This window comes from Alexandromys fortis, unplaced genomic scaffold (genome assembly GCF_014885135.2).
Source record: "Alexandromys fortis isolate MF-2015 unplaced genomic scaffold, M_Fortis_MF-2015_v1.1 scaffold_161, whole genome shotgun sequence".
Taxonomy (NCBI): domain Eukaryota; kingdom Metazoa; phylum Chordata; class Mammalia; order Rodentia; family Cricetidae; genus Alexandromys; species Alexandromys fortis.
The window spans coordinates 128,890-152,694 of NW_026068073.1; the positions used below are offsets into that span (position 1 = coordinate 128,890).

The 23,805-nt window shown below is 50.2% G+C and overlaps 1 protein-coding gene across 2 annotated transcripts in view; it reads right to left on the reverse strand.

The window, feature by feature from the left end:
• Nucleotides 1-4,877: 4,877 nt before the first annotated feature.
• Nucleotides 4,878-23,805, reverse strand: part of LOC126488127 (nodal modulator 1) — a 55,452-nt gene continuing 36,524 nt past the window's right edge. Inside the window, exons 19-31 of one of the 2 annotated variants that reach the window (XM_050121337.1) lie at nucleotides 23,239-23,457; nucleotides 23,075-23,157; nucleotides 21,703-21,862; nucleotides 21,455-21,581; nucleotides 19,431-19,544; nucleotides 18,746-18,873; nucleotides 17,250-17,391; nucleotides 13,223-13,306; nucleotides 11,490-11,600; nucleotides 10,109-10,210; nucleotides 8,007-8,126; nucleotides 5,752-5,844; nucleotides 4,878-5,483 (exon numbers count right to left, since the gene is read on the reverse strand). In XM_050121337.1, coding sequence (XP_049977294.1) covers nucleotides 5,352-5,483; nucleotides 5,752-5,844; nucleotides 8,007-8,126; nucleotides 10,109-10,210; nucleotides 11,490-11,600; nucleotides 13,223-13,306; nucleotides 17,250-17,391; nucleotides 18,746-18,873; nucleotides 19,431-19,544; nucleotides 21,455-21,581; nucleotides 21,703-21,862; nucleotides 23,075-23,157; nucleotides 23,239-23,457 — 1,615 coding nt within the window. In that variant the 3' untranslated portion in view covers nucleotides 4,878-5,351. Of the gene's footprint in view, nucleotides 5,484-5,751; nucleotides 5,845-8,006; nucleotides 8,130-10,108; nucleotides 10,211-11,489; nucleotides 11,601-13,222; nucleotides 13,307-17,249; nucleotides 17,392-18,745; nucleotides 18,874-19,430; nucleotides 19,545-21,454; nucleotides 21,582-21,702; nucleotides 21,863-23,074; nucleotides 23,158-23,238; nucleotides 23,458-23,805 lie in introns of both variants that reach the window. The other variant, XM_050121336.1, reaches the window with a different exon arrangement.

The following is a 23,805-nucleotide window of genomic DNA, read 5'->3' on the forward strand; positions in this document are numbered from 1 at the left end:
GAAGGAGGACCAAGTGTCCCAGTGGACTGGGAGTTGGAAAGCCTTGGAGCACCCATGACACAGTGGTGGCAGAGACAGGAAGAGAGACAGGTTCTGCTGCAGACAGACTTAGCCGCGGGAAGTTGCGGGGAGAGGGAGACAGACTTGAGTATGGCTGTGATTATACTCTGGAACGAAGGGCAGACAAACACAGAGAAAGGAGAACGAGTAGAGGCCGCCTTTCCAACTAATGGTCACTGGCAGAATGTAAGCAGCTGTTTGCTTGATATCTGAGAAGGGAGGTGTTTTTTTCATGAGTGAGGAAACAAGGCCCAAGGGACCGAACTCCAGCATCCCAGGGGTTCAGTAGGGACTGTGGCACAGGCTGGTCTTGGGTCGTCACTTACAAGGTCCAAAGGCCTGAGAATGGCTGGGCACAAAATGAACCCCTAAGTCATCACGTGGAGTCAGGGGCCTGAGCTAGGGGTTTTAAGCTCAATAGGCAAGAGGTCAACGGGTACTGGTCTTTTATGCGGGGAACCACCGCAAGGCGATTGGACACTCGTGGAGGCATGGCCAGAGATAGGAAAGGGACCTACTGTTAGTGTTGATGTTGAGCAACCACATAGAAGAATTACAGGATCTCTAGCAGTCCTCAGCTGCAAGTTCGTGGTGCCGTGCGTGAGTGACTCTGGCAGGTCCCACGGCGAGTGGGAGAGGCCGCCACAGGTGAGAGGTAGACAGACAGATACACCATGCAGAGAGAACTTGGGCATGGAGAGTCTATTTAGTGGATACTGGGAGAGTATGGGAAGGTATGGAGTATGGGGAGAGAAAGGGGACACAGAGAGAGGAAAGGGGGAAAGAAGGGAGGCAGAGGCTGCCTCTTTAGAAGAAGAGTGGACACAGAGAAAGGCAAAGGAGACCAGCTTACCTGGGTGAAAATGGGGAGACTGGGAGTGGATAGAGCCTGTCTCTTAAAGGGACAGGGTACCCAGAACGGGGCAGGCCAGCATAATTATAACAGGATGTTCCTGTGGCAGTTTTGTTTTTATAGAGAAGCCCTGATGTGCAATTCCCCTCTGTATGCTGTGAATGTCTTATTGCCATTGGTTAATAAAGAAGCTGCTTTGGACCTATGGCAGTGCAGAATAGAGCAAGGTGGGAATTCCAGAGATAGAGAAGAAAAGAAGGTGGAGTCAGGGAGATGCCATGTAGCTGGCGAAGGAGACAGATGCTAGACGCCAGCCAGAACCTTACTAGTAATCCACAAGCCTCATGGTAAAATACAAAATAATAGGAATGGGCTCATTTAAGATGTAAGAGTAAGTTAATAAGAAGCCTGAGCTAATAGGTCAAACAGTGTTTTAATTAATAGTTTCTGTATGATTATTTCAGGTCGGAGTGGCCGGGAAACAAATGAGCAGCCTCTACCTACAAAACCCTGCTTCCCACTGTTGGTAAAACAGGTGTCTATTATAGCTAGGAAAGCCCCAGGCTAGCTGGATGCTGGATTTGGCTTTGCGCCAATGTCCTGATGCGGAGCACAGCAGTGTGCGGTGTCTGGATCCTGAGCTCAGCGGCAGGCGCGCATTCTTAACTAAATAAACCATTCTGTCCTGGTAAAACCCCACCTTGAGAGAGTTGGGGAGACAGGGAAGTGGGGGTAGATCTGGGAGAAGCTCACACAATTGTTTGGGTAGAAGACTCACCCCAGTCACTGGCATCCATATATTCAAAGCACCTGGAATGTTCCAATGGAAGCTCCACTCCATGCCTCCTCTCCCATCTCTCTCCAAACCCTGCTGCATCTCAGAAAGGCCATGATGACCCATACCCCAAAGATGCTCAAGGCCAATCCCACAGAGTATTTAAACTGCCCCCCAGGAAACAGACACATGGATTTCCAGTCTTCCTTTCCCGTCTTCTCTCTGCAAGGGGGGGGGGGGGAGGCAGGGATGGGACACAGCTGGAAAATAAAAAATCACCCAGAAGTGTTTTTATTCATTAAACCGGGGCTTTTTCTAATCTGGCTTGATTTGATCTGATTTGGATTGCTGCTTCGGTGGAGAGGCTTATCAGGTTGAAACTTTCCAACAATCAAAATGCAATATATGAAGTTCTCAAATGACTAATTTTTAAAAGCAATTTAAAATTTTTAAGCTTTCATTTTTTTATATTGTGTCTATGTGGGTGTACATGCATGCAGGTGCCCTGAGAGGTTTAGGCTCCCCTCCCTGGCTGAGCAGACAGACGTGGGTACTTGGAGGAGGCATGGAGGTCCTTTGTGCTCACAGAGAAGCATGAGGGGAACCAGGCATGTTAAAAACCTGGGGATGTACAACCTGTTTTCCACCCAGAAGGCTGGGAACAGGTGGTTAACAGCCTGGTGGCCAGGCCACACCAGCTTCCCCAGACCCTCCCCAGGTCTTGAGCCTGTTCATCTCCATCGATCTATAGGGCTAATTCTCCCTCAGACACTTATGAGTACTATTTATCCTGTGCATGCTTCCTTAATCAACAGAACCCATCTTTATGGATGTCATATCCTAAGCTTTGGTGAGTTCATTTTCACCAGGAAGCTTTTTTTTTTTTTTACCAAATTGTACTGTTGCTATAGAACAATCCTTTTGTACATTATGAATATGTATTCTCATGGGCTAACAAAAGCTGATGGCCAGGCGATCAAACTGAGAATATAGGGAGAAGGGAGGAAGGAGCCAGAGTCAAGAAAAGCCAAAAAGCAAGATGAATGCCATGTTAATAAAGGTATCACTACATGGGAGAGTGTAAATAAGGAATATGGGCTAATTTAAAATGTAGGAGCTAGTTAGTAATAAGCTTGAGCTATTGGCTAAGCATTTACAATATATGCCTCTGTGTGGCAGTTTGGAAGAGGCTCCCAGGACAGGAAAACTCCACATATATACTGTGCTTTACTACGCCTAAAACAGACTATTGGGGGTCAGACTGCAAGTTTGAGCCAACACTGACTACTGAGTTGTGTTGAACTCAATTTCCTTCTTACCTCTTCTGCTGGCCATGGTTTTTGCACCACACACACACACACACAGTGGGTACTGGCAGCAGAACTTGAGGTTCCTGAAGAGCAGTGTGTATTAACTGCTGAGCCGTGTGTATTAACTGCTGAGCCATCTCTCCAGCCCAGAATTGTTTTGATATTTATGTGCACGGGTGTTTTACCTGCATATATATCTATACATTATGTGCCTGGCCCTGAAGAGAACTGAAGTTACAGATGATTGTGAATCTCACATGGGTGCTTGGTTCTGTGGGATTCCAAATCTCATCAAGCTGACAATCAGATGAACCATCATGGTGACTAAGCCAGCTTTGTCCCCTGAACTTGTCTTTCTCCTGGGTTACTGTGGCCTTTAGGGACCTGCCTCTTCCTGTCTTTGGGTGCTCCATGAGTCTGTTCCATAGCAGAAGGTCCTCAGTCACTTATACCTGTTGTGATCCACCTGTCACTCACTGCCTACACCTGCACACACACATACATGTTCTCTAAACACTGGCACATGACACCATCGTTAGGTTCCATTTGGCAAAGACAGAACACAGTGGTTAGGGACTCTTGGATCTAGGTTCAAATTGCTAACCGTAGAACAAGGTTGATGCTACTCAAGGGCAATGTTGAAGGACATACAACAGGGCCCTGCAGAAGAACCTAGGGACTCAAGCACGCTGGACAGGGTGTGCTCTGAGCTGCATCGCTGCCCTCTTTTTACCTTTCTAAGTCACCTAGACTGGTGCCCCTCAGTCCTCCTGTCTCAGCCTCATTACTGCTGGGGACACAATGAGCCCATGTTAGGCTTCATGAATCTTCCTTCCCAACTATTAGGTCCTTGGAGTTAAGCACAAGTATGCCCCCCCCCCCCACACACACACAAAATAAAACCAGGAAAGACCAGAAGGAAGCCTGAAGAGAAAGTGCAGCACGGCTTTAGAGGGCTCTGGCCAGCTTTCTGCAATGCCCTCCTCATCCGGGCGTCAGGGTTGTTTTCATGGCATTCCTCATGCAGCCCAAGCTGGCTTCACCTCATTATGGAGCTAAAGATGACCCTGAATTTCTGATCCTCCTGCCTCCACATCCCACGTCCTGGGATTACAGGTGTGCACCACCAGGTCCTTTGGGGCAGTGCTGAGGGTGGAACCCAGCCGTGGGAATGCTAGGCAAGTGCTCCACCAACTGAGCTGCAAGAGCTTGACACAGCCAAGTGTCTCAACATCACAGAACTGTGCCGTCCACACCCACCAGATAGAAAACTAGATAGTAAACTTCCCGTGGGAAACTGGGGCTCTGTCCCATCGATCCAACAAATGCAGGAAGTGACAACAGGCCCAAGTTCCACTTTCAAATGGACAGAGAAAGGAGGCTGACCACCATCAATGGTGACCCACGAGTGACAGTGAAGCTGCTACACAACGGCCCTTCTGGAGCAGGACGGAGTCCACTAACACTTAAAGCCCCTTAAACTTTAGGGGGTTCTTTCCCTGCTGTGTCCACTTGGGAGTCGGAAATATATGTCTCGTCTGTCAGAGGCTCGTGTGACTCACCAGCCCTGTGCAGCAAGCAAACCCACACAATGCGCGCGCGCTCTCTCTCTCTCCCTCTCTCTCTCACACACACACACACACACACATACACACACACCCCAAGAAGTAAAAGAATTCTAAAGACTCGCACTATGAAGTCTTCCTGGCTTCTCTAGACTCTAGACTATGTGTCCCAGGGAGAAGAGGGAGCCTGAGCTCAGCCAGGCTGGCTGTGCCATAATCCCCATGGTTTCTGTGGAGTCACTGGGGCTGAATGCCCACGTGTTCTGCATGCACCCAGCACTACGTCAAGCCCCTGAAGATTATCCAAGATGAGCTGCATCACAAATGAGTGGGTGACTTTATTAATCCTGCTCTTGACAGATCCTTCTGGTGTGGACAGATGCTGTTGCAGCTTCCAGAGGGCCAAGTTCAGAGGGGATTTTGGGGACAGTCCAGCAGGTACTTCACCATGCAGACAAAGGCCATGTTTACTGGACTCTTCTTGCAACGAATGTGGAAGATTTGAGTTACGGTCTCACGCCACCAGCTAGGCTTAAATATTTCTCTGACAAAAATAATAATAATAAATTATCTTCAACTCAGAAAATAAATTGTGTTCAGCAGGGTGACAGGAGGGTCCATTCATCGCATTGCACCACAGGGCTACACAGGAAAGGACAGACAGGCAGGACACCAACGGAGTGGTCACGGGGCCTAGGGCCTGCCTGAGGAGAGTGAGCATGTGCCTTTGTCCCCAGGCAGGTGGTAGCCCTGGCTGTGCCATCTGCAGGGACGGGCCTCAGTCCTCCTCACGTGCGTCTGGTCTTCTGTTTCTTGGTCTGTCTCTTCATGTCCTCTGGGCCACTGCTATCAGAGGACACCTGGCCAAGTGCTCTGACTCCCTGGAGACGACTCGTCAGCTGCAGCAGCAAAGGAATGAGCTGGAAGGAAAGAGACCGTGAGACCCCAGGGTCTGCAGAATGGTGGCTGGGATATTTTTCCAGATGTTTTACTCGTACTACCTCTGGGGCAGCACCTGGCCTGAGCCTAAGGATTAGAAATGATGTTACTGGAGCTGATAACCCCCGAAGGAGACACAGGGACCCCAGGACAGCTGCCTAGTCCCCTCTGTAACTTCGGTGACACTGGACACACTCCCGGTGGTCTATCTCCTGACACCTGCCTTCTCATGCAGCTCAGCTTCCCTACCTTGTCATGGTTGTAGCCCGCCAACAGGAGCAGCAATGTTAGGGGCAGGGCAATGTAGGACCCTTGTGCAATGTCCTGCTCAGGTAGCTTCCTCTGCAACAGAGAGCCATGACACCTTGTGAATTCTCACATTCATCAACACTGTCATCCAGAGCTTCAACCACTCAGACACCACCCACACTAGTACCCAAAATTACCCATCATACCTTGGCATCCAAAAAGAAACTAACCAGGGTGTGGGTGTGAACCACCTGAGCCCTGACAACCCCTGAGACTCAGATTTGGAACTCTCTCTTCCTAGCACAAGTGTACTCACTTTGGCTGAGGATGACCTTGAACCTCTGACCTTCCTGCCCCTCTCTGAGAGCTAAGATTAAAGGCCTGTTTGCTGCAACTGGGTATCCAACTCAGAGCTCTGTGTGTGCCAGACAAGCTACATCCCTGACTCAGCAACTCCAGTCTGTCAGTCAAAGATAGACTGACAAACACTCCAAAGACCGTATGACAGAGCAGACAACCACAGCAAGCTGCATGTCCATGCCAGGGGAGGAGCTGGACACACTGGGCTGCTGTGGCTATGAACACTGTCTCCCCCAGATTACTCTGCTGAGATCTGCCACTTCTGAACCAATGTGACATACCGACAGAAAGGTCTGGAGACACCAATTTTAGGGGGTGATTAAGTAAGAGAAGAGCCTTCATGAGTGGGGTTAGCGCCCTCCTAAGTCAGGCTGAGAGGAACCGGCTCACCCATCTACAAAGCATGTATGGGGCAGAGTGGGCCTGGCACTCACTGCGCATCCCAACCTCTACAGCTATGAGGAGCAGGTGCTGTTGGCCAGCCCCCCTGGTCTACTGTGGATTTTTTAGTAGTCTGAGCAGTTTAAGACACACCATGCCTCCACACACGGAGAACAGTGCCGCTCTGAAATCTAGCGACCCCCAGGCATCTCAAAGAAACATAAACTCTTACTTTCCCCGGAAGCCATGACCAAGTCCATAGTAGTAAAGAATGTTTGCGTTGATTTAGTGTGGAGTATGTGTGTTCTCGAGTGTGTGTCTGCACGTGCCATGCATGTGTGCTCAGAGGATGACCTGGGAAAGCTGCTGCTCTCCTACCGCTGAGTTCCAGGACTGAACTCAGGTCATCAAGCATGGTGGTGAGTGCCCTTACCTATAGTCGAATTTCCTGCTGGCCTGGTGCCAGGGAGTTAGCAACTAGTCCTATCGCCCTAACCCCCGCTGGGCCACACCTGGCCTAGCTCAGGAGGTAGCACTCAGCCCTAACCATTCTTTGTGTCACAGATGCCTTTTGTCACCCTACATGAATCTTGTCTGAGAGTTTCCCCAAGGATACAAACCCTATGCCAAACTTGGTTCAGAGGAACCCAGAAAACCGTGATACAATTTATTGAGAGTTTGCACTGGGCTGTATTTTTGGAAGCTTCAGTCGGGTTGTCTTGAGCATATGGAAATCAACTGGTTAAAGTGTAGATGTGGGGAAATAAAAATGCCCTTGGCGAAGGGAAAGTGCGTCAGTCCACTGAGGGTGGGGACCCTGCGGCCACCAAAGGTTAAGTTCATTCTAAAGGTGTCTCTGAGCCTTCTTTTGACTAACTCACATGAACCTATACCCACGCAGTGATGTCTGCAATACTTACCTGCTGACCTGCCTCAATGGCATGACTTCGCTTTTGTAATAGTTTCTGGGGCTCCACTCTCAGACCCCACCTCTTCCACCACTGACATCTCTACTAAATCCAGCGACTCCACCATATACAAGCTCCCAAACCAACCCAAACGATCTCCTGAATGGAGAGCACACACACCAGCTTTGTTGGACACTGAAGCCACCTACGACAGCGGCTGAAAACTGACCAGGTTCTTCACCCATGGGCATCTTGTCAACCTGTTTGCTGTTTTCCTTGCATGTAGTGGTCAAACTATTCGGGCTCTACTGTACCCACGCCTGCTGACTGCGTCCTCTGCACTACCTGTGAAGCTACAGATCGGAATGTCCTAATGAAGGAATGCAATGACACCAGCCATAGGAAAATGGTGTCTCTTTCCCTCACACCCCAAGCCACTGATGTGAGCAATTCTACCCACCCCCCCATGACTAGCTTCTCATAACAGGCACCAGTGCAGGGAATGGAAGAAAGGTGTCTAGGGAGATCCAAGATGGGAAAACAACCTAGGAGGAGCCAAGGAATCCTGCAGATAGCGCTGCTCATGCCCGCCACACTCTTACTTACCGTGGGACTGAAAAACAGAGTGATGTGTTTGTGGTAGCCCACTGCAGTGAAAGATACTTGCGGAAGGACGTAGTCGTACTGGGATCTGGGGAGTGTCGAGTCCAGAAGCACAACGTAGTTCTGCTGGTGTAGGACAGACAGCTCAGGCAGAGCAGGGGACACATGCAGCCACGCATTGCACTTTACGTTTTGTAAAGAAGCCAAGTCTGTGCATCCAACCCAAGGTCACTAACTTTAGGCTCTAAGAGTCATAGGCCTCAGCAGCTCTGAGCCCACGTCTCCTGACAACTTCTTTTTTTTTTTTTTTAAATATTTATTTATTATGTATACAATGTTCTGTCTGTATGCCTACAGGCCAGAAGAGGGCGCCAGACCTCATTACAGATGGTTGTGAGCCACCATGTGGTTGCTGGGAATTGAACTCAGGACCTTTGGAAGAGCAGGCAATGCTCTTAACCACTGAGCCATCTCTCCAGCCCCCTCCTGACAACTTCTTTAGGAACATATTCAACCTGGGAAATCAGTCCTTCAAGAAGCACACAGGTTCTTACAGGTGATTCCGATGAAAAGGGGTGTGGGGGAGCCTTAGATACTGGCAATAACGTAAACCAAGGTTGAGAGCTGGGAATGTGACTTCATTGGCTCATGACTGGCAAGTTCTAGAAAACTGACATCTCTACAATGGTCATGGTGACCATGACAATGGGAAGACGAGAGTGGTAACCCCTATTTTCAGAGATTTCAGAGGTAGGGAATAATACTGTGTGGAGAGAGTGGGCAACAACCTTTGTTCCATGACAGCTGCCACCAGCATACAAATGGAAGGGCACCATGTAGCAGCCCCACTGGCGTAGTAAGGAGCAACAGGATAGAACACCACGCCCTAGGCTCACAGAGAACAGCCCCAAGCTAAAGCCACAAAACCAAGTTCTCTGCAAGGCGCTCAAGTGAACTTGCAGAGACAGTAAGTGAAAACTCTTGGGGTGGAAGACAGAAACCCAGACCAAAGACCAGAAAATGCCAAATGGGTAGGACTTAGAGACACACTGTAACTGTCAAACACAGAGACCTGGATGCCACTCAGTGGGACAGAGCTTGCCAGACACGTGTGAGGCCCTGGTCCGATATATAGCAGTAGATGAATGATGGAGGAAGGTCATTGGTTAAGTAATAAAGAAACTGCTTGGCTCATAGGTTAAAACATAGGTGGGAGGAGTAAACAGAACAGAATGCTGGGAGGGAGAGGAAATGAGCTCAGAGGCCATGCTCCCCTCTCCTGGGCAGACACGATGAAGCAAGCTGCCAGGTCAGACATGCTGAATCTTTCCCGGTAAGCACACCTAGTGGTGCTACACAGATTATTAGAAATGGGCTAAATTAATATGTGAGAATTAGCCTAGAAGAGGCTAGATATAATGGGCCAGGCAGTGTTTAAAAGAATACAGTTTGTGTGTTGTTATTTCTGGTGCGGGAGCCGGGCGGGACGAAAAGCAGACCCGCATCTCCCACAACAGATGAAAACCTGAGAGCACTAAGCAACTTGCCACACAGGAGAAAAGCGCCATCATGAGACTAAGGAGTCCAAGAGAAAGATGGGCAGTGGGTCCACAGCACTAAGAGTGAGGAAGCCCTGGTTCAATTACAGTACTTCCCAACAGCAGAGCCACGAGCAACCACCAGGCAGCGTGCAATTTAAGAGCAGACAGATGGCAGCTCCTTCCCTGAAAAGCACAGATCACAAACAATGTGCCAAGCAGGGGCAGCTCTGAATCAGCAGAATACCTGTAACTTTTTTGCACATGCACGCGCGCACGCACACACACACACACACACACACACACAGATACCAAAAAAAAAAAAAGAAAAAAGAAACCAATCAGCCCCTCTCGCTTCTTATTTCTGGATGCTGGGATTATGTCTGATGGTTTTAATTTCAAAATCTCTTGCTAAAATACGCATTATTTCTGTAAATAGGAAATCAGTGACCTGAGAGACTCACCCCTGCAGATCCCACCCTCCTGTGCCTCAACAGGGCTCATGTCTGAAGAGCGGTGTTTAAACTGAGGCACTAATAAGGCTCGGGTGCCCGGGCCTGGCATTACCTCGCCATCTCGGAGCAGCGGTGGGAAGTGGAAGAAGAGTGACTGGCCCAGGGACACCGTCTGGATGGGGTTGTCAAGATTCTCGCTTCTGAACAGCTTCACCTGGGGACAGAAAGGGAGAGGGCAGGTGCTCATGACCCCGAGGTGGTGTCTTCCCGTGGGGACAAACTCTCAGGCAGGATGGGAAAATGTGGTTGATGTGACCAACCAGGCCTCAGGATATAGATTCTGGTGTAAGCCATGCAGAGAAGGCAAGTTCAGGCAGATTTTAAACAGACATTAATGCCATCATGGCAAAGAATGAAAAAATAGCTTCCACATGCCAAGTGTGCAAAAAGTACACTATAAACAATGCCACCAGTCCTGAGGACAAAGGCCCAAGCCTCCAGAGCTCCAGAGAGCTGAAGGCACCCAGGGCCATACAGAGTTATCCTCACCCAGCTTATCTCCCCATGGGACCTAACTACAAGTGTGTGCTGTAGCCTTCGGCTCTGCACTGATCTGCAGTGACAGCGGGCATCCTCCCTACCATCCCTGGAGTGCAGGAGGGAGACTCAGTCCTGGCCCACAACAGAGGTTATGAGCGCTCAGTCCTTGCCTGCCCCCGGGGCCATGCCCAGGACCACGTCTGTGCTCTTTGGCTAGATTCAGTATTGCAGGTAAATATCAATTCATTGGCTACCTTAAAAAACAGGTGATTTCAGCTGACTCTGATTTTAGCTTTTCTAAAAACCTGAAAAATGATTTGAACCCTGAGTCAAAATTCTAGCATGGCAAAAACCAGGTAACATTAGGCTGTGGTGCCATCGTCACCTCTGCACCAGCCCCTCCCTGGCAGGAGTGTGACCATTCAGCTCACACTTACCTTCAGAGCATTCTGACACGATCTACCCACCCACGCAGATGCCATCCAGTCCCGACTACATCCAGTGCCAAGAGCAAGTCAGAGGCCAAACCTTTCACTGCGTTCTAAGTGTAATGCCCAGACCCTCCCAGATCATAGGTCTTTTTTATAAAAGTTCTACATTTCCTGTGGAGCCCGAGAAAGGCTCTGGGACATGAGAGTGTTATGTGTGGTCCAGACAGCACGATGGGCAGCTCCCAGACTGCCTGACTCGGTCAGAGTGGCCTGTACGAGGCTGTCTCACGTCATCCTCCAGTGGGCACGCCACTGTGCTGAGCATTCACGGAGCTCTACTGCCATCGGCCAGACTGAGGGCTGACGTTCTGTCACCCCACACTGGCCTCTCCCCATCACTTGGTAATCAGTCCCAAATCCAGGTGTGGTAGTTATCTGGCAGCTCACTCTGTAGCAAGCTAAAGCCAGACCTAGCTGGGACAAAATATGTCTCCTGCTGAACCTGAGAGGTGCTGGTCTTACCCACAAAGTAGAAAGATACTCAGAAGAAGTGACCACATTCCCACTCAAGTCAAACTGGTTGATCTGCCGGAAGACTATGATGTTCACGTCATCCACGTCATTGTTCCCAACCTGAAGAGACAGAGCTGCACTGAGCATCTGCAGGAGCTCCTGCCCATCCCAGGAAAGGAATGGGTCTGTCCAGTCACCTGCCCACAGATACGGCACGACACGAGTGTGTGCTTATGTTCTAAGTCTTCACTGCCCACCAACACACTGCAAAAGCACGTGGAGCCCTGCCTGACTGCATCTGCACCGCTACCCGAGAACCTGGCCTGAGCCACCAGAGGGTGACAGGCAGATCATGAAGCACTCCAGTGTGAGCAGCAGGAGCCCAACTGTTTAAAATGGCCAACCGTCAACCCAGTTCCCAGGTCACAAGTCCCAGAGAGCCCTCTGCTCTATGCCCAGTGCCTTCAGGCTTCTCCAGGCAGCTCTGTGCCCAGAAGCCCTCCAGTCTAGCCAGAGGGAAGAACAGCACTTTAACGGTGTCTGGGAACCTCCTGCAGTGACCTGGTTCAAAAGCGCATAGCTGGGACTCTACAGGCTCTAAAGGACAACCCACTATTGTTGTGTTACCAAGTAGTCACGCTGCCAAATGGCCCTCTAAATACTTATGTTTATGCCCACAGATCGATGCTGCACTTACTGCTGGCCGAGAAACTTACCCTTGCAGTGGCAGTGGTCAGCACAGAGACTCATAGCTAATTAAAGTCGAGAACAAGCGACTGTGAGTGCTCGTGACCACATGGGACATCTGCATCAACTCCCCACCAGCACTCTAAGACTTGGGGGACACTGTGGGAAGGACGTCATGAAGCGCTACCTCTGGGCATGAGATGGTGAGTGCGCTCATGAGCTCATAGCGGCTGCATTCAGCTGCACATGACAAACCCGTCAACACTGTAGCAGATGGCAGGACAGAATGATGGAGCCCAAGACCCAGTGCAGGAGCTACTGGCAGTTTCCTTTGGGGGTGTGGCCATGGGCAGGCAGCCCTGCTCCAATGGATGGCCAGACATCCACGTGTATGTATGGATAGCACTGCCTCAGGGCCCATTGAAATAAAAGACAGGAGCTTGGCAGGGGGTTTGAAAGGAATTGGAGGGGAATTGGAATGAAGGAGGGAGGGAGGGAGGGAGGGAGGGAGGGAGGGAGGGAGGGAGGGAGGGAGGGAGGGAGGGAGGGAGGGAGGGAGGGAGGGAGGGAGGGAGGGAGGATATGATTAAAATATATTGTATATACCTAGGACATTCTCAAAGAATAAACAAACTATATTAAATAGCTTTAACAAGCAGAGATTATGCTTGCTGCAGTGTCAGGACCAAAGTTTGGATCCTCAGAACCCAAGGAAGACAGGTGGGCGTGGTGGCTACTCTGTAACCCCAGCACTCAAGAAGGGGAAACAAAGATCCCCAGGGCAAGCTGGCTGGCCAAGCTAGCTTAGTCCATGAGTTCCAGGTTCTGCAAGAGACTCTACCTCGGTAAACAGACAGCAATCAGGGAGAATGTCCATCAACCTGTGGCTCCCACACCCATCTTCATGTGTGTACATGCATGCACACCACACACACAAACAAAAAGGAGCCCCTTACTCATGAACTGGGATTTACAGCCCTACCCCGGAGGAGCACTAATGGATGGATCTCTGACCAGGGAGGCCAAGGCACAATCACGGCAGGAGCAATACTCACCTCAATTACCCGATGGTGGGGCAGTGCCCGCTCGATGTGGTCATTGCCTTCTGCCTTCAGCTGCACATGGTACATGCACCCTGGCTAAGAAGATAGCAACTGTTACTTCTCTATGAAGTCCGTCACACACGACCCGAGAGTGGCTCTGCTACAAGTGGTCACCACACGGTGCATCTCTGTCCCGTCCATTCTCCAAGGAGACCCTCTTAGAAGCACATTGCTGACAAGACGCCACTGGGGCTGTAATGTCTTCCAGCTCAGCTCACTCACACTCCCTGACTCACGGAAGATGGCTTGTTCCCCGATGTCAAGCATTTGTCTTTATCCTTCTAGACTCTTCCTCCCTCTGTGCTCACCCACTCTCGACCTACACAACTGGACCCACACTGCTAATCCTTACAAATGGACAGGATCTCAGGCAGGCAGGATTGATCCCAGGGAAGCAGGATTTGAGGCCATTTTTCTTTTAAATAAACAATAATACTACCAGTAATAATAAATGTTCTTATTTAATTTGTTTGTTACTCAATTTTACAGGACCAAAATATTGGAAAAGCTCTGGTATCAACTTCCAGCCACCAACAACACAGCTCTAGGGTCAAGTTCTGAAGCAGTGGGTTAAAGTCTCAGGTGTGTGCCTCTAGGAGGAGGAACACCAGGGTGCACAGCTACCTTTAAACCAGCACAGACTGGATCTCTGCTCTCCTACTATGTGGCTCTGAGCATTGCTGTGTGTCCAGCAGCCTCTGGGCCTTTTTCCCTTTTAGGGTCATGTTCTTTTTTATACCTTATTGAATTCTACAAATTCAATGCTTGAATTCTACAAAGAGCACATGAGCTCTTTACAGAGACAATGAATCTTTTTACTTAGATGCCCAAACATAATCCCACACTACTGGTTACCTTCCAGAACTTGAGGGTACCATATACTCACGCCACAGGACGTGGAGACTGACCTGCAGCTCCACCCCTACTGGCTAGCATTATTAGGGCTGGAAGGTGCTGTGCAGAGTAATCATCAGTCTCACCAGCTACAAACCCTGCGAGCTGCAGTAACAAAAGTGGCCCCAACAGTACAGGAGTGACCCAGCACCTCACTATTTTACTTTATTATTTTTGGATCTAAGGCCTGTTCCACAACATGGAGCCCAGACCTGACACTGCTAAAACAGCTAAGAACAGGGGCCTAGGGGACCTACTATATGATAATGTAAATGAGCACAGCGACACAATGACTCCTGGTGACCAACTGCTACAGCCACAGATCAGGCCTCACCAACCCCACGCCTGCAAAGCTTCTTCCTGCTGCAGATGCTAATTAACGTGGACGAGTGGAGTGCTCAGCCCTAGACGGGATGTCCATATCACACCCTTCCTCCCCTCAGTGTCCAGGGCTCTATGTAGGACAACGGGTAGAAAGACTGTAAGGGCCAGAGGTAGAGTATGACTTCAAGGAAACACATATGCACTCAGAGACTATGACAGGATGCTGAAGACCCACAGCTCAAGCCACACAAACACCCAGCATGGAGAAGTGGGAACAGAGACCAGCCGTAAGCAAGAAGTTCTTTGCAATTGCTAGTTTGGGGGATAAGGAAAAATCAGCTTTCTTCAATCAAGTATCATTGGGTAGGTACATCAACCACACTCCAATCGGGCCCTGTGCCCAGGAGTGGTCAGCCACCACAGACTGAACCACATGCTTTATTTCAGCTGGGGAGGAGGGGTGTCAGCCAGCAAAAACTGAACCACATGCTTCATGGGGTGGGGGTGGGGGTCAGCCAGTACAGACTGAACCACATGCTTTATTTCAGCAGTGGGGACAGAAAGGAGAAAAAATATATAAAACTGGGTGAGTAGGAAGAGAGAGGGGGAAAATATGATCATAACATATATGAAATACTCAAAGAATAGATAAAACACTGTGAAGCCAGTTAAAGGTAAGAGCACAATTAGACATGTGTTCAGAGGCCTGGGAGTTCTACTCAGTTATTTGCACTTTGAGGGCCAGAGGCTCAGAGAGAGAAGGGATGAACTATTAAATCTGGAAACTGTGACCACTGCCACTAACAGGGCCAGGCTACAATCCCTCTCGACTCTTGGCTAGTTGTCCCAAGGGTTTGCCGACAGTCGTTGGCAGCTGTGCTGGCCAGCTATGCTAAGCTGGCATAAGCTAGAGTCATTCAGGAAGAGAAATGGCAGGTGATTCTGCAGGACACTTTCTTAGTGATTGAGGGGGAGGGCCCTTCCCATGGTGGGTAGTGCTATCCCTGGGTTAGTAGTCCTGGATGCTCTAAGAAAGCAGGCTGAGCAAGCCAGGGGGAAGTGTTGTGGGATATTCTGTCACACTGTGAACCCTGAGTTTGTGTTTGCATTAATTAAATAAAATCAACATTCGTTCAGGGGATGGAGCCAGCAAGGAGTTGACCAGAACTAGCCATAGAGAGTCCAGAGGGGCCAGAAAAATAGATAGAAAGACACAGGAAAGTGTAGGGTGGGACTTGAGTTTTGCATTTTTCAGTTTGGGATAAGTGGAGAGACATGTCTCTTGCTAGATCTCCAACAAAAAAAGGTCAGCTGTTTGCTTCTTGGCCTCTCTGATGTAGCAGCTTTTCACTCCCACATCTGACTTCCAAGTCTCTATTGGTAACTAGAATGATAAGAGACTTAGTTTAAACCTACATATCATGGCAGCAGCAGAGCCAGGGCTGCGGGACTAAGTGGCTGGCAGGGTGCTGACTGTGGGTCCACGGGGTCGCAGGTGTAGGTGAAATATCAGTTCAGGCACAGCCAGTAAGCAGACAGAAAAAGGTCAGGGAAGCAAGCCAGTAGGCAGCACTCCTCGGTGACCTCTGCATCAGCTCCTGCCCTAACTTCCCTCCTCAGATTGATTCTGGTCATGAAGCTGCCCTAACTGAGACAGCAGTCATGTCTAAAGGTGCATCTTTTTTCTGGAGAAGCCAGCAAGGTGAAATGAACAAGTGCAGCCAACTCCTTCATCTAAGAAGGCACCGCCAGCTTGGCCCACGCTGGAGAAGGGCAGACCACCACAGACTCACACCTGGTGTGCGGCCTCCATGTGGAAGCCACTAAGGAGGACCAATGACACGGGTGGGAGTGGCAGTGGTAGCAGAAACCACCACAAAGGGGCTATGTTCAGTTTAATTAAATCAAATGTGTTAAGTGCAAATTTAGAACAAAGCAGACCAGCAGGAGCCTGGGGGAACAAAGGTGGCACAGTTTTCACCCTAACACCAGGAGAAGGTAGAGAGCAGAGCATGGGGGTGGGGCAGTCAAGAAGAGAAGCTGACCAGTGCAGGGAGGACGAGAAGGCTCCGCTCAGTCCTGTACCACCAGCCATTTCCTGACAGCAGCACCGTGTTAGCCCTCAGCCATCTCACTATACAGACAGAGCACACTGGGGACTCTGCAAACACCAAATGAGCACACACATATGTAAACAACTTCAACTCCACAAAGAAGGTACCACAGTCCAAAGCCAAAGTGTCATGGTTCAGTGGCCCCAGAAACAAGTGGCTCCTTGTGCCAGACAGTGAAGCCAAATTTTTTTTTAACTAGTTAACATCCAAAAATCAGGAACTGGGGCTATGTAGGGACAGTGGTTAAGAAATCCTGTCAACAAAATAAGCCTGGGGAATCTGTCGCTGTCTGAGTCCCACTCTCCCTTAAAAGCTCTAACCTCTTGGCGATGGCATTTATACGTGACTACATGTGTAACCTGGAGCTGTGTGAAGGCACAGGCCCTCCAATCCCGACCACGCCCTGCTGCTTCCCCAGCACCTTAGCCACTCACTCACAGTGCCCCTTGATTTCACAGCCCTGGCATACGCCACAAGCACTCTGGGCAAAGCCATGCCAACCCCCCTTTACAGGCCTTATTTTCCCACAGACCAAAGCAGGCCTGTTGGCTAAACACACACCAATCAGCTAGAATAGGGGATTCTAGAGTCCCACCTCCATCCTGCTGACCCACGCTATGCCACAGGGACATCACACACAGCCTCACCAGCAGTCCACGCAGCCGGAACTTTCCCTCCTCATCTGTCACGGTGTCTTCTCCATAGATGCTACAGTCCTTCTGGCCCACAGCTTCCACTGCGACGCCCTGCTCTGGTTCTCCGTTTAAAGAAGACACTGTGCCATAGCAGCTGGTGCGACAAGAGCAGAGCAGAGCAAGACACCTTCGGTCCTCTGAGCACAGAGACTGCGACCCCCAGGGCTAAGGGCACAGCTGCTCTGTGGGGACCTTGCCAGCAGCAGGCCAGGCTGTATCAACATTTGGAAGACCACTCCAGGAGGCCAGAACAGGGTACACTGTCTCCATCCTTGCTGATCTTCAATGTAAATTATGAAGCACTCAACAATGTAAATAACTCACAAGGTTTCCTTCCACATAATGCTCCATTTTTCTACAACTAATCTTTCTGATTATCCAAAGTGCTTTCACAAACCAACAGAAGCCTGTGCATACAGAGTCTGTACGTATCCTCTGCTCATCCATACGGTGCATATCCACGCAGCTGTAGCTAGGACAGCACAGACTGTCTCTCAGAGCACTGACGAAATGGAAATCTGCATGTCTCTGGGAAGGTGAGTTGGGGCTCAAGGAGTAAAGAACAGAAAGGTCATTTATTTATTCACTTAGTGAATTTGGTGGGATTTGTTTTGTTTTGTCTCCATCTGATTTGGATTTTTTGAGGCAAGGTCTCTCTACGTAGCCCTGGTTATCCTCAAAACTCAGGGATTTACCTGCTTGCTACCTGTGTATCAGATTAAAGGCGAGCACCATCATGCTCAGCCAAGAAAGGTAATTTTCCATTGTCTACTCTTTTCCAACATTTGCAAGTTCTACTTGAGTTATAGCTCATCCTCTTTAAAAATGTAATCATAGTTAAAACATTTTTTTAACATAATATTTTTTTAACCAAGGTACTAGCTTCTACAGACTACTTTTCAAACAGCACACTGGTGAGCGGACAGCAAGTGAGCCACTGGAAGTGGGGGACCCTGGAGGGAGGGTAAGAAGTGGGGGACACTAGAGGGCAGGAAGTGGGGACACTGGAGGGAGGGCAGGAAGTGGGGGAACCTAGAGGAAGTGTAGGAAGTAGGGGACCCTGGAGGGAGGGCATGAAGTGGGAGACCCTGGAGGGAGGGCAGGAAGTGGGGAACACTGGAGGGAGGGCAGGAAGTGGGGAGCACTGGAGGGAGGGCAGGAAGTGGGGAACACTGGAGGGAGGGCAGGAAGTGGGGAGCACTGGAAGGAGGACAGAAGTGGGGGACACTGGAGGGAGGGCAGGAAGTGGGGGACCCTGGAAGGTAGGAAGTGGGGGACACTGAAGGGAGAACAGCAGTCACCTATGCATCACAAGGAAGAGCAGAGTCACCTCTCTGGTCTCTACCGTACCTCAAATTCCTCCCCAAACTTAGTCAACGTGAAGCCTGGGCGGCAGGCCTAGATCAGAGCCCAGTGAGGCTCACCTACAGCCTGGAGGGGGCACATACCTATAGGCAGTCCGAAAGCCAGTGATGGTGATCCTCAGGTTCTGCCCCTCCTGGACTTCTATCATCTGTGAGGACGGCTCAAAGCGAAACTCCTTCATCATGGGTTTAAAATAGTACTGGCCTGGGCTCTGCCAAGAGACAGGCACAATCGAGATGGCTGCCACACTGTGAATGGCTTAAAGTCACAATGGGGCACAACCAGGACAGAGCATCAGAGCCTCCAGACACAGGAAGGCAGCCCTATTCCTGCACAGCAAGGAAAGGGGGTTGCTCTACCACCGTTAGCACCTCAGCAAAGACAAACCATGCCTGAACTTTCTGAAGAATCCCAGGCGTGAAATCAATGCCTCTGCACTTCATGAACCCAAGGCCAGGGCCTTGGACTCCACCTTGAACGAAAACTTGGTACTTCACCCCCTTCATACATGGAGTGGACTTTGTCCCACCAAACAGAAAAGTGGGATCCGTGGAAAGGAGAGGTCTGTCTAGGGAGGAGTTGTTGTGTCAGGCAACTGATGGCACTGCCTTGGTGACAAACGCAGGTCTAAGACCACAGGGGTCGTTAGTGGTGAGTCCTAGTGCACCGCTAGAGCCCTAGATCACTGCACACCACAGTCTGTTCTCACATTGTCCCGCCATACACCGCTACTGTGTCCCACTCGGGAGTCATCGACCACGGCCTTACCAGGTTTGAGAACGTCAGAATGCCATTGTCTTGAGTCAGGAGGTTGGAACGAAACATACCACCACTGAGGGATAAGAGGACCCCAGGGAGAGGCTGGTCATCTTCAGCTTTTATCTGGGGAGAAAGGAACAACGGGGCAAGGTCAGACTTAAGAACGACACAGGTGTGCTCCCTTCTATCATCGCTCTTCCGCCCACAAGGAGCGCTAAAATGCCGCGGAAGCTTCTAGAACTCATTCTTTGGCCATGCTCAATGGTGGGTATGCTGGGGAGGGGAGGCAAAAACAGCGGGCTGTGCATGGAGCTCTGCGGCTTGCTCTCGACAGTTAGTTCACCAGTTCTCGTCAGTGCCACCTTGCTGCTGTTTACTCTAGAGCACAGGCCAACTGCTCATTTCTGTGGTACACAACAGAAGCAATCAAAATCTCCCCAAATGTGTATCTTCTCCTGAGCAATCGACCACAATGGACTGCCATTATGGTCTGAATGTCAAATGTCACCACAGGCTCATGTTTGAATACTTGGTCCCCAATGGGCAGGTGATGTTTTAGGAGGAGCCCCGTAGCAGGCAGTGGGTCATGACAGGAGGGGACTTGCGACATTTCTTCTGTTCCTGATCTATGAAGATGTGAGTGTGATGTAGGAGGGTCTTCTGTCTATGTGTTACTTTCATTGGTCAAATAAAGAGACTGCCTTGGCTTTTGATAGGACAGCAGCTTAGATAGGCGGAATAGACAGAACAGAACGCTGGGAAAAAGGCAATGAGGTAGACACCATGCTTCTTCTACCCAAGACGGACGGTGGTTAGACTCTTCCCGGTAAGCCACCACCTCATGGTGCTACACACATTAATAGAAATGGGTTAATCAAGATGTCAGAGTTAGCCAAATAAGAGGCTAGAAATAATGGGCCAGGCAGTGATTAAATGAATACAATTTGTGTGTTGTTATTTCTGGGGCTAAGCTAGCCGTGCGGAAGCCAGGTGGGACAAAAAGCGGGCCTGCTTGCCTCCTCACAACATGAGCGAGTAGCCACCTGTTCCTGCATCTCCACACCTCCCCACCATGGACTGTGAACCCAACTACCCGTCTTCTTTCTTTGGTTGTTTGTATCAGGCAGTTTGTCATGGCAGTACCATAGATTATCTTTCCACGGCAAAACAAGGTCACCCCATAAATAAATAAATACTCAAAGAGTATTTCTGTGGTAACCTCGCTGGCACTGAGCAGAGTGTGTCTAGTCACTGAGATTACTGCCAGAAAAGCCCATCTGTGTTCTTTCCTCCCTCAGGCATTCTAGGAGCTTCATCTACGGTGCACACGGTCCTTGCACATTTGCACCGCCTTACTCTGGTCGAAGCCACTCAGCAGTGGCTCTTCAGGCTGCGTGTCGCGTCCTTTACACACAGTCACACTCAACTATGCCACAGCCCAAGCTGTACAACACACTGCACAAGATGAGAAACAAGAGGCAGACACGAGGCAACAGCACGCAACCACACAGCACGTGAGAGTGACGTCCTAGGACCTAGGGAGACAGCCCGAGTGGCTGAGTGCCTGCCCGGCATGCACAAAGTTCTGGGCACCATCCCCAGTCCCAAATACACTGGGTGTGGACGTGCATGCCTGTCATCTCAGAACGTGGCAGAGACAGGAGGACTAGGAGTTCAAAGACACACTTCACTACAGGGATTCAGAGGCTTAGACACTAGTCTGGGCTAGACAGCCTGCCTCCAAAAAAAAAAGTGAAAGCTGAAACACACACAACCACGTGAAAGTCCATGTCTCCCCAGTGTACCCGAGTGAAGAACGCCACAGCTCACAGTACCATTTGTAGAACTGCTCTGGAGATGGTAACTGACTGGCAGAAGCAGTGACATCACCATCAGTGGAAAAGACCATAGGGACAGGAAACTCGCTATTTGACAGTGGTGGTATCTGCAATGTGTGTGACATGTGTAAAGCTGACTCTGCACTTCCTGAGTGGTTTATTGCCCTCAGTGAAACGGCCTTTGAAACACGTTACCTCGAAGCTTACACCGGCCAAGGCATAAGCCTTGAAGTCTCCCACAGTTCCTTCCACGGCAGTCAGTACGTAGCCCTCCTTCTGGGAGGTCACAGTGTACTCCAGGTCACTGTGCAGGGGGCCAACGCTGCAGGAAGGAGAACCAAACACTCCAATGGCTGTTGGCAGCTACAGAGGAAGCCTGAGACCCACCTGCCTCAGGGCCTCCCTACTGGGGCCAGGCCAGTGTCTTCTCCTTGGGGACATACCTGTAGGCACCTTTGTCATCAGTGAAGACAGTGATCAAGGGCGAACTTGCTCCCTTCTCACTGATGACAATCTCGACTCCCTCCAGCTCGGGGTAGATCTGGCCTTCCAGGAACAAGCCTGCCTTCCCATGGATCTCAATCAGCTTCCCTGGGCAGCTTTCTAGAGGAGGAAACAAAAGAATGCTTCCTGGAAAAGGGGCCTAGGCCTGTAACATTAAAGATAAGGAGCTCCTGCTGGGGAATGGTGCAGTTCTGCAAGTGTGAGGCCCTGAGCTTGCATCCCCAGGACGCATGTAAAAAGCCAGGTTCAGCCATGTGCCTATAACCTTGGGGGGGGGGGTGGAGGCAAGGAGACGGCTGGGGCTTACTGGCAGCCAGTCTACCTCCAGGTTTAGTGAGAGACCCTATCTCAGGAGAATAAGGCAGAGACAGAGCAAGACACCAGAAATCTTCTGAGCGGTGCTGCTCACCTCAGACCCAAGGAGTGGACACACCAGAAACTACTCAACTCTAAACACACACCACACAATGACCTACAGGCCATCACTCTGATAACCCATTCCTGGAAGAGACCTTCCTTCCACACCTGGGACCAGGAGACCCAAATGACTGACCCAAACCATTCAGAAGCTGTGAGGACCTGACTTTGCAAACTCCATTTTAAAGAAGGGGCTTCACCTTAAGCCACATAATGAGCTGCGGATCAGCTCTAGAAATGAGCTGCCATAGCAGAAACTTGAACAGATGCCCTAAAAATGGCCATAACATAATGAGGTGCAGATGCTCTTGGGAGGCATCCTGTCCTTGAAGACGCCTTGTCAGTTACTAAGGGCTCTTTGTCAGGTTTTCACACCCAAACTGACCGATGGGTTCAGAAACACCTTACCCTAGGTACTCCTCACCCAGTCCCAAGACGACAGGACTCCAACTCCCTTCCCTGGGTTCAGGGCTGCACTTCCCTCACCCACTGTGTTGGCATGGTGCAGGTGTGGTCCAAACTCAAGTTTGAATTAAAAACCCTCATGTAATTTGCACTGGAAATGTAGCTGTGTGAATTCATTTGGGGACCAGAACTTGGACATAACAAAGTAGCAAGCTGAAGCAGGTTTGGTGACTAGTGATATGGCTTCTCCTCTACCTTCTGGAACAATCCGATCAAAGAAAGACAGGTTCTTCCCCAAAAAACACCTCCCGTACAGTCACAGACACTGCTATCTTTACTTGGGCCATTCATTTCTTCATCCACCCACCCAACCATTCTTGGGCCCTTTGGGTGGCTTACAGACATGGCTGTGCAAATACGACACAAAACCCATTCAAATGCACACAGAGAAACAGAGGCAAGCCACTCGCTCATGGAGTGGACACGTACCTCCGCTGACAGTGGCTTCCATGGATGGGGGGTAAAAGAGGAGCTCTTTGGAGGAGGGTGTAACGGTGATTTTCTCTCCAGACCTAAAGGAGTCGGAAGGGTTCAGGCTGGCGGGTTCGCTCTATCCCGCAGAGGACCAACATGGTGAGGGGCACAGCACTCACCGGGCCCAGTAGGAGAAGTCGTAGGAGAAAGGGCCCTGTAACTCGTCCACCATCTCCTGCCCAGGAGGCCTGGCCCTGCCTTCCTCGCCCTCTTCTTTACCGTTCTTCTCCCTCTCCTGCCTGCGGGTCTCAATCTCTGCCAGCTGCTGTTCCCTCCGCAGCTCCTGTGCAGACTTCAGAGGGCCCAAGACCAAGGCAGGCTCGCTGTCGATGGAAGACCTGGAACCGATGGGACATGGTACTCAGCCCGCACCGAATGGGAACCTGACATTTCCACAGCTGGGACAGCTCACAAAGACACCACAGTAACATGAGCTTTCATTTTAAAGACACTAATTAGAAGGCTGAAGAGATGGCTCAGCTGCTGGCTGCTCTCCCAGAGGACCTGGGTTTGATTCCAGGCCCTTTTCTGTCCTCTGCATGCACATGGTACAGACATACATGCAGACAAAACATACCATATGCAGAAGGAAAAATAAAATGTATGGAACTTGAGGATCTGAGTTTGAGCCCCAAACACACAATTTTGAAAGATCCAGATGTGGTGGCAATATGATTATAATCCCA